The 10,648-nt window shown below is 42.9% G+C and overlaps 1 protein-coding gene across 2 annotated transcripts; it reads left to right on the top strand.

Annotated features, from left to right (window-relative positions):
- The first annotated feature begins 529 nt into the window (after positions 1–529).
- LOC139405692 (basic helix-loop-helix transcription factor scleraxis-like) lies at positions 530–10,428 on the top strand. Of its 2 annotated transcripts, none has more exons than XM_071148115.1 (2): positions 530–1,492; positions 9,050–10,428. In XM_071148115.1, the coding sequence occupies exons 1-2, from the start codon at positions 908–910 to the stop codon at positions 9,086–9,088; spliced, it is 624 nt and encodes a 207-aa protein (XP_071004216.1). In that variant the 5' UTR covers positions 530–907; the 3' UTR covers positions 9,089–10,428. The 2 variants fall into 2 exon arrangements, with proteins under 2 accessions (XP_071004216.1, XP_071004215.1); XM_071148114.1 differs by having other exon boundaries at positions 555–1,492; positions 9,810–10,353.
- The last annotated feature ends 220 nt before the right edge of the window (positions 10,429–10,648 follow it).

Raw genomic sequence — 10,648 nt, 5'->3', positions numbered from 1 at the left:
ACCGTAGAACACTGAGATGAAGACAATAGTCCAGAACTGTGCTGTTGTGCTATTTGAGAACGAGAGGTGTGAAACAGTTGACATGAAATCAATAGGCTTCTGTGTAGATGGTGAAGTGGAGAAGGAGAGGAGAGGAGAGGAGAGGAGAGGAGAGGAGAGGAGAGGAGAGGAGAGGAGAGAGAGAGAGAGAGAGAGAGAGAGAGAGAGAGAGAGAGAGAGCATAAAGTAGTGGACCTTACCATCCGGCGTTCAGTGACTGTCTATCACATGTATTTGTTTTCATCATCATACAGACCACGTTTCTTTTCATCTTCCCAGCCCCAGTCCAACCCCTGTCCAGCCCAGACACTGAGAGAGTCTAACTCTATCTCTGAGATTTCTATAGAGCAGAGGGGGGAGTAGAGCAGAGCAGAGCAGAGCAGCAGGCCCTCCCACCGCCTACATAGAGCAGAGGGGGGAGTAGAGTAGAGCGGAGCAGCAGGCCCTCCCACCGCCTATAAAGCACAGCCATACGGAGACACTCAGACAAAAATCACACGTGTATCTGTGTAGAGGCAGAGGGAGGCTAACAGCACACTGAGGGGAACTCAGAGGAAACAGACGCTCACAATATAGCCAGCCAGGAGTGAAGGAGGGGTCCACCTTAAGAGAGAGAGACAGACAGACAGAGAAAGAGAGAGAGGTGAGAGAGTGAGACAGAGAAAGAGAGAGGAAGAGAGAAGGGGAGAGAAGCAGAGAAAGAGTGAGAGATATCAAATAGTGATTTAATTAATCTGAGTGTCTTGATCTCTTTTGTCCTCATGTCCAAGGATTAAGTAGAGGATCTACAGTACTGGGGGATCTGGTCTTTCTACAGGTCTCTCTATATGAGAGAGGAGTCTCCCACCTGTCTTGTAGATCTGGACTGATGTCTTTTACGATGGTGCGTACGGCTCCCCCAAGCCGCTTCCTCTTCTCCGACATCAGCATGATGTCAGAGGACGAGGAGGAGAACGGCGGCAGCGAGAGCTCGGGCTCCGACTCCCAGAAGTCCTCCTTCCGTCTCAACGGCGGCTCCAACGGGTTTCAGATCAAGGTGGGAAGCAGGAAGAGGAAGTTCTGCGGAGTTGCCGGGAGGCTGGCGGGGCCCCCGATGGTGGCAGGGGCCCCGGTGGTGGAGGTGCGGCAGCGGAACGTGGCAAACGCTCGAGAGAGGGACCGCACCAACAGCGTGAACACAGCCTTCACTGCCCTGAGGACCCTCATCCCCACCGAGCCAGCTGACAGGAAGCTGTCCAAGATCGAGACTCTGCGGCTGGCGTCCAGCTACATCTCCCACCTGGGTAATGTACTGCTGGTGGGCGAGGCGTGTGGGGATGGGCAGCCGTGCCACACCTCCACACCCCCATTCCACCACCATACCCTCCACAGTCTCAGCCCCTCGCCCGGCCGGGGCTCAGAGAACCAGCCCAAACACATCTGTACTTTCTGCCTCAGCAAGCAGAGGAAAATGGTGAGTGCCACTGGAGGGGCAGAGCTACTGTATGACTGACAGGAGAGTGGTATGGTGTGGATGTCAAGGGTCTTATTGGTTGAAATCCTCCCAGAGAAAAATAACTTAACTAGGCCGTTCATGGAGTCCCTTTAAGTGGCCTTTCAACTTCCAAACAAACTATTTTAGAGCTAGTTCTGGGTTCTTATTTCAGGTCAATCTGTCATTGAGAAAATGAGAATTTCACTGTGGGCTGCGTCTTGTGGCCGAACTCCTCATGGCTAAAGGCTGGGTTTTGGCCCCATGTTATTTGCATAGTCCCCTATAGATAGTCTATATCAGTTCAAACTGTCACCAAACTATCATTAGTTTGATCATAAGAATATGTTGAATTAATTAGGTAGGTTATGGAAAAAAGTTAAGGAAACACTTGGATATATTCACCCTCTTCAATGCTGCCTTCTCGTTCAAATCAGTGTAATACTATAATACTGTAGTTATTAATAAGGAGCCAATTTCATCCTAACCTGACCGTAGCACATCTAAGCTAATTTATGTGGGAATGGTTGACATGTGGCAGCCTCCCCGCAGTGTGAAATCTACACTTCTGTTCCCTACCACTGGTGGAGTCGATGGGATCAGTCAGAGCAGAAACACTGAAGTACAACCTCAACTCTCATTACATTAGACCTGCATAATATATCCCATTTAGGAGGCACTTTTTTCCCAAAGTGACCTACAGTAGTGCGTACATACATGTTGTTATGGGTGGGTCCAGCAGGACTCAAACCCACGGTCCTGACATTACAAGCACCATGCTCTACCAACTGAGCCACGCAGGACCTGCATCAGCCCCAGGATGAGTGTCCTAGATGAGGACTGATTGTTGACGTCAAGAGAAAACAGTGAGGACTAAGCCGTTGGTTTGAACCTTGTGAACTGGACAAGATCATTACTCCAGGTGGAAAGTGAGCGGTAGAGAATTGTGTATCATCAAAGTATAAATGAGCTAACCCGTAAGAATTCATCCATGCAGTACTCACAAATTTGCCTGACGACTCATCCTGAATTTAGTTACGCTGCTCTGTCGATCACTGCATACGTTCATCTTGGAGAAGAAATGATAGTGAGCCTGGTGTTTGGCCGGAGCAATGTGAATGAGTAGTCAGGTAAGTCACAAATACCCTGGACAAAGTAACTACTACAAGCATACAGTCAGCCAAAATAGTCAAATCTGGAGATAGTATTTCAATTGTCTTGAGGACTGCTGGAGACATGTGAATCTCAGTACTGGGTGAATGATGTAGATGTGCATCATGCCTTAATCTGAGGCTGTTCTCCTCCTCATTCCTTCTGCTGTTAACCACTTTGCCGTTACAACTCTGAGTCCCTGTCTCAAATGGAACCCTATTCCCAGTGGTGAAAAATTTACCCAATTGTGATACTTGAGTAAAGGTAAACCTTAATAGAAAGTCACACAGTAAAATACCACCTGAGTAAAAGTCTAAAAGTATTTGGTTCTAAATATACTTAAGTATCAAAAGAAAATGTAGAAGTAGAAATTATTTCAAATTTCTTATTTTAAGCATAACAGATGGCACCATTTTCTTGTTTTTAAAATGTATGGATAGCCAGGGGCACACTCCAACACTCAGACATCATTTATAAAAGATGCATTTGTGTTTAGTGAGTCTGCCAGATCAGAGGTAGTAGGGGATGACCATGGATGTTCTCTTTATAAGTGCGTGAATTAGACCATGTTCCTGTCCTGCTAAGCATTCAAAATGTAAGGAGTACTTTTGGGTGTCAGGTAAAATGTACGGAGTAAAAAGTACATTATTTTCTTTAGGAATGTAGTGGAGTAAAAGTAAAAGTACAGATACTCCCAAAAACTACTTAAGTAGTACTTTAAAGTATTTGTACTTAAGTACTTTACATGACAGCCTATGGTCAACAGTAGTGCATAATATAGGGAACTGGGTGCCAGAGTCTATAGTTCTCTGGTCAACAGTAGTGCATAATATAGGGAACTGGGTGCCAGAGTCCATAGTGCTCTGGTCAACAGTAATGCATTATATAGGGAACTGGGTGCCAGAGTCCATAGTGCTCTGGTCAACAGTAGTGCATTATATAGGGAACAGGGTGCCAGAGTCCATAGTGCTCTGGTCAGCAGTAATGCATTATATAGGGAACAGGGTGCCAGAGTCCATAGTACTCAGGTCAACAGTAGTGCATTATATAGCGAACAGGGTGCCAGAGTCCATAGTTCTCTGGTCGACAGTAGTGCATTATATAGCGAACAGGGTGCCAGAGTCCATAGGGCTCTGGTCAACAGTAGTGCATTATATAGGGAACAGGGTGCCAGAGTCCATAGTGCTCTGGCAACAGTAATGCATTATATAGGGAACAGGGTGCCAGAGTCCATAGTGCTCTGGTCAACAGTAATGCATTATATAGGGAACAGGGTGCCAGAGTCCATAGTGCTCTGGTCAACAGTAGTACATTATATAGGGAACAGGGTGCCAGAGTCCCTAGTTCTCTGGTCAACAGTAATGCATTATATAGGGAACAGGGTGCCAGAGTCCATAGTGCTCTGGTCAACAGTAATGCATTATATAGGGAACAGGGTGCCAGAGTCCATAGTGCTCTGGTCAACAGTAATGCATTATATAGGGAACAGGGTGCCAGAGTCCATAGTGCTCTGGTCAACAGTAATGCATTATATAGGGAACAGGGTGCCAGAGTCCATAGTGCTCTGGTCAACAGTAGTGCATTATATAGGGAACAGGGTGCCAGAGTCCATAGTTATCTGGTCAACAGTAGTGCATTATATAGGGAACAGGGTGCCAGAGTCTATAGTTCTCTGGTCAACAGTAGTGCATTATATAGGAAACAGGGTGCCATTTGACAGAAACTGTAGGCATGATGTTTTTGTTGTCCCATGCACAGCATAAAGATATTCATTCATCGTTGAACCCAATGGTAGGGATTGTGATAGTATCATTCAACAATAACTAGAATGTATGAATGTATAGAATATATGCATTAGATTTGCAACAGAAGGAATATATAATGTTTGACTAAGGCAGCTAAACATCAGAAAGAGGATGACAATGTGAAAATACTCTTCACTATCAGGAAGGAATCATATTTATCCAATGCATGAAGAAATATTTCAGATTTATAATGCTGTGAATGGTTTTAATTCAAAGTTCAGCGACTATAAAAGTTTTACAACAGTATAATTGGTCATTGGATTTGGACTTTTGGAAACATAGACATATGAAAACAGATTCTGACCATATATCCCAATAATGAATCCAGAATAAATGTATCCTGGAAGTACTTGGACATTGCTAGAATCCTACAGAATAAACCAGCTAATGAGATAATTGCCCTTTAAATGATTGATCCAGTCCTGAACGCTGTATTCATTCTGCTGCTGGTATTTGAACCAGATTGAGCTAGCTCTTTTAGCTCTTTGATGTGATGCTCAAAGTAAAACTGGTCTCCATAACAGCTCTCACTCCTTTCTCCCATTAAGGCTGTCCCAAATGGCACCACATTTCCTTTAAAGTGCTTTACTTTGTACCAGGACTCATAGGGCTCTGGTCAAAAGTAGTGCACTATATAGGGAATAGGGTGCCATTTGGGACACAGTCCCAGTGCGCATTTCTCCCAGAAAAACACCCTTCAGCAGCCACTCGTTTCTTTGTTTCTAAAGAAGAAGAATATAATGAAATGAAGCACATGTGAACTATTCAGTATATAATACGAGTGCAGTTTTGTCTTTTCAACACCTTTCCAGACCTGCAGAGTGGGCTAATGAGCTATTGTAGACTGTAGAGAGAGAACACTGTATAAAGTAAAACATCATTGTCTCTTCAAGGTTTTCACAAGTGTTGTTACCCTCAACTGAGGCAGAAAATGTATGAAAATAAAGTCATACATGCTTAAGCTACAGCTATGACTTACTGTGTAGGAGACTACATGCCTCAGCCATATCATGCCTATCGAGTGTACTTTATCAAACTTCATACTATACTCTCTATTCCATTTAGACAGAGCATGGCCAGCATTTATGAATACTGTATGTTCTAGCTCTAGATTTACAGAATTATAAAGTGGAAAAACCCAGTAAATCTATAGTCTCCATATCAAGGTTAGAATGCCAGGGATCTTGGCTCCATGGGATCTAGTGATGATGCTTGGCAGTGAACACTCCCATTACAAACCAGGCTTCCCCTTAGGGTCCAAAACATTACAGCAACATTGGTCCAGCCCAGTACCTTTAGTTAAATGGATACTAGATATTGAGTATTAAACCAAATGCAAACTCAGAAGCGCTGGTGACACTTCATAAAAACGTTTATGAGTAAGCCATTATAAATACTTTAAATTTTTACCAATATTGAAATACTTATTTATAAATAGTTTATTAAATTGTTTAATAATCATGCTTATTCATGAAAGTTATGATAAAGTGTTACCAATCAAAAAAAATTGAAGTGAATGTTTTGTGTTCAGAGGAAGCTTGTTGTTGACTGCTGCGTTCCCTCTCTGCTGTGAGCAGTACTAATAGTATGTACTCTAAATGGCACCCTTTTCCCATAGTGCACTACTTCTGACCAGAGCCCTATGAGTCCGCTCACTATAAAGTGAATAGGGTTCCATTTGTGACGCAGCATAGAGTTGAATGCTGTGCAGTGCTGCTGCTCCGGCGACTGTATTCTACCTCATGCCTTGTATTGTATTCAAATGATCTTCACTGGGTATTTTATCATGGACAGACATATGGAAGTAGTTAAAGACTAATTCAACACGAAACAGGAGTCAGTCCTAAAATGCACATTAAATAAATGAGCGCATTTAAATTAATCGTCATATTAATGTAATTAGATTATCAGCAACAGGATCGTTGTAAAGACAAATTAAATTGAATAGAGATAAAACATGTAGATGTATTTGTCTTACCTTTATTTAACTAGGCAAGTCAGTTAAGAACTAATTCTTATTTTCAATGACGGCCTAGGAACAGTGGGTTAACTGCCTGTTCAGGGGAAGAACGACAGCTCGGGGATTCAAACTTGCAACCTTTCGGTTACTAGTCCAAAATCCATGCTTAGTAAATCAATATTTTAGATCGGCTACTGTTTCAATACAAAAAGGGAAATGTGTATAATTGATAAGCCTCCTTGAAGGGCGTATTTAACTACTGCAGATGAAACCTCCTTAACCTTAATATAACAATAATATTTATTCAACAAATGATGTTCACATCTAAAGAAAACAGAAATAGATTCCAGCAGATGCTCTTATCCAGAGAGACTTACAGTAGTGAGTCATTTAGCAGACACTCTTATCCAGAGAGACTTACAGTAGTGAGTCATTTAGCAGACTCTCTTATCCAGAGAGACTTACAGTAGTGAGTCATTTAGCAGACACTCTTATCCAGAGAGACTTACAGTAGTGAGTCATTTAGCAGACTCTCTTATCCAGAGAGACTTACAGTAGTGAGTCATTTAGCAGACACTCTTATCCAGAGAGACTTACAGTAGTGAGTCATTTAGCAGACTCTCTTATCCAGAGAGACTTACATAATACAGAATTGTGTTGGTGTATAAATCACCCCCAGGAACATTTATTCTGAACAAAAATTTAAGCGCAACATGTTACCAACACGGTTCCATGTTTCATGAGCTGAAATAAAAGATCCCAGAAATGTTCAATACACCCAAAAAGCATATTTCTCTCAAATGTTGTGCACAAATTTGTTTACATCCCTGTTAGTGAGCATTTCCTCTTTGCCAAGATAGTCTATCCACCTGACAGGTGTGGCAAGTCAAGAAGCTGATTACAGCATGATTACACAGGTGCATCTTGTGCTGGGAACAATAAAAGGCCACTAAAATGTACAGTTTTGTCACACAACACAATGCCACAAATGTCTCAAGTTTTGAGGTAGCGTGCAATTGGCATGCTGACTGCAGGAATGTCCACCAGAGCTGTTGCCAGAGAATTTAATGTTAATTTCTCTACCATAAGCCGAATTTGTCAGTTCGTCCAACCCGTCCTCACAACCGCAGACCACGTGTAACAACCCCAACCCAGGACATCCGTCTTCTTCACATGCATGATCCTCTGAGACCAGCTGATGAAACTGTGGATTTGCACAATCTAAGAATTTCTGCACAAACTGTCAGAAATCGTCTCAGGGAAGCTCATCTGAGTGCTCGTTGTTCTCACCAGGGTCTTGACCTGACTGCAGTTTGGCGTCGCAACCGACTTCAGTGGGCAAATACTCACCTACGATGGCCACTGGAACGCTGGAGAAGTGTGCTCTTCATGGACGAATCCCGGTTTCAACTGTACAGGGCAGATGGCATACAGCCATCATCTCATGTTTCAGCATGATAATGCATGGCCCCATGTCGCAAGGATCTGTACACTATTCCTGGAAGCTGAACATGTCCTAGTTATTCTATGGCTTGCATACTCACCAGACATGTCACCGATTGAGCATGTTTGGGATACTCTGGATCAATGTGTACTACAGCATGTTCCAGTTCCCACTAATATCCAGCAACTTCACACAGCCATTGAAGAGGAGTTGGAAAACATTCCACAGGCCACAATCAACAGCCTGATCAACTCTATGCGAAGGAGTTGTGTCACATTGCATGAGGCGGTCACACCAGATACTGACTGGATTTCTGATCCACGCCCCAACCTTTTTTTAAACGGTATCTGTGATCAACAGATGCATATCTGTATTCCCAGTCATGTGAAATCCCTAGATTATCTCCTAATGAATTTATTTCAATTGACAAATGTCCTTATTTGAACTGTAATCTTTGAAATTGTTGCATGTTGCGTTTATATTTTTGTTCAGTGTATTAACATTCTGTCAGCATCCATAAGATTTCCCCAAAAGCTTCAGTAAGAAAACTGACCAGAGCTTGTTTTGAAATCTGATTAGACTCCATTTGACTCCAGGAGCATTGATTAGGAGCTCCAGCTCCCGCTCCCACTTAGCTCACATACGGTACGGCCTAGCTCTGACTCAAGAAACAATGCCATTCCAATAACTTACAACCTGCTCACCAAAGCGAATGGACGTAATGCAAGCCAGGTGTGTCACAAAACACAGAGAGGTGAGAAGGGAAAATATGAGGCTCTGCTTTCTGCTCCCTGGGCTGGCTTCCTGGCCAGACAACCTGGACCCCAAGGAAATAACCACAGGACAAAATCAAGGGTGCTCTGTTTTGATAGAACAGACAAATGCTAAACATCCCATTCTGATTCAAACCCTTTATTTTTCACTCTGTTGGCCTAGATTACAATGATGTCATTGTGACTGCAGACTGAAAAATAAGGTGAAATGGAGAGCTGGGCTACATCATTTCATGCATCTAATCTAAGACTGCGTCCCAAACGACACCCTATTCCCTATATAGTGCACTACTTTTGACCAGAGTCCTATGGGCCATAGTCAAAAATAGTGCACTATTAAGGGGATAGGGAGTCATCTTCAGTGGGTGAAAACCAGGAGGTCTGATGATGTTTTCTCTCTTTCAGAACAAAGACAGAGACAGAAAAACAACTGTAAGAAGATAACGCCTGAAGGCCAGAAACATCCAGAGGATAAATATCCAACACTCTTGTGAAGGATCAGTTCAATTAGCCTATTCTTCAAATGAAAGTTGTAATTACAGTTGTGTACTTAATAAGAATACAATATTTGTATCATGTATATATATATATATATATATATATATGTATATATTGAAAGCACAATGGTGTATTTAAGACCATGGAGGATTTGATATGTGTGTTAAGGGAGGATGTGGCAGCAAAAAGTCCATGAAACATGGGATGATATATAAACTCATGACCATTTAGTTAATATCTATCCTTAAACTACTGGGCATTATAATGAACAGGCAGAGGAGGACAGCTCTTTCAACGGCTGTAGCCCAAATGGCACTCTATTCCCTATATTGTGCACTACTTGGGCTCTGGAAACACAAATGACTCGTTACTGAAACTTCCACGGACTTCAGAGCACCTAAACATGACATAACACCACTCTAGAACCCTCCCTGGACTGTATGCCCTTCACTCTCATCAATACGTGCTGGATGTTCATGTTATTGATGTTCAACATATTGTGCTATTACACTGATGGATCTGAAGTGTACTGGCTGAATCATGGGAGAAAGGCAATCCTTTAGGAAGAATCAGCAGTAGTTCAGTACCATGCAGACCCTGACATCCCCCACCCTTTCATCAATTATCAGATGGATTTCTAAAGCTGTTCTTTTTTTTACATCAACAGTTGTTACAGAGTGCTTTTCAGAAGCACAAGCAGAAGCACAGCCCTCAGCCTCAGACAGTGGTGATGGTGACTGGCAGAGCAGAGGAACAGATCCTAGATTACATCTGCAGGTAGAGCTCTGGAAGTCTGCCTGTCCCGTCCCCTGACTGTCCTCTCGTTTACCTTTGGAATTCCATGTGCTCCCTCCGTCTCTGCTCCTCTTCTCCTGTGTTCTTCCTTCTTTTTCCCAGGAGCGCTACTGACTCACAGGCTCTGTTGTGATGGCTTTACAATGTGTGCAGGGTTCACTCAGATTGTCCTCTGTCCTGCATCTTTTCTGCTTCCTTTTCTGTCCGCCATCCGTGACCCCTGTTTGAAGAAGAAGAAGAGGTCCACTTCATTGTGCTATATCCATGGATGTCCAACTGCTCCTTGTCTTGTGCTTTTTGTCCGACCCCTCCAAAGACTTACACACACATACAGTGGTTTGAGAGCTCTGACAGATTTCGGTCCACCTCCTGAAAAATCATCAAGGTCTTTTCATAAATAGTTGAACATTTGGAAATCTGGGCCAATGTTGTGTATTGTTTATGTGTTTTTGTATTGTTTATGTATTGTTCGATAAAAATATGTTTTATGCTAATGCTCCTTTTCGTGTTATATCATGTGGTCTTCGGATCACGGTCAGTGCAAATCTTTGAAGTCAAATATCTATTATGTTGCCATAGTAGCTAGGTGGCTAGATTGTCTGAACTGCTTGTGTGGAGCAGCTTCATAGAATGCTCCCACCATTCCCAGACCCCAGACCAAACCTCTCAGATCATCACCAGTGACATCAGCTAAGAAAACACAGTCCATAA

This window comes from Oncorhynchus clarkii, chromosome 3 (assembly GCF_045791955.1).
Source record: "Oncorhynchus clarkii lewisi isolate Uvic-CL-2024 chromosome 3, UVic_Ocla_1.0, whole genome shotgun sequence".
Lineage (NCBI taxonomy): Eukaryota > Metazoa > Chordata > Actinopteri > Salmoniformes > Salmonidae > Oncorhynchus > Oncorhynchus clarkii.
The sequence above is the reverse complement of the archived record's forward strand: the minus strand, read 5'-3'. Positions and strand labels throughout refer to the sequence as shown.

Coding starts and splice junctions, on each gene's coding strand:
- LOC139405692 (XM_071148114.1), top strand. CDS start 908: ATGTCTTTTACGATGGTGCGTACGGCTCCCCCAAGCCGCTTCCTCTTC. Junction 1,493..9,809: donor TCAGCAAGCAGAGGAAAATG/GTGAGTGCCACT, acceptor TTACATCAACAG/TTGTTACAGAGTGCTTTTCA.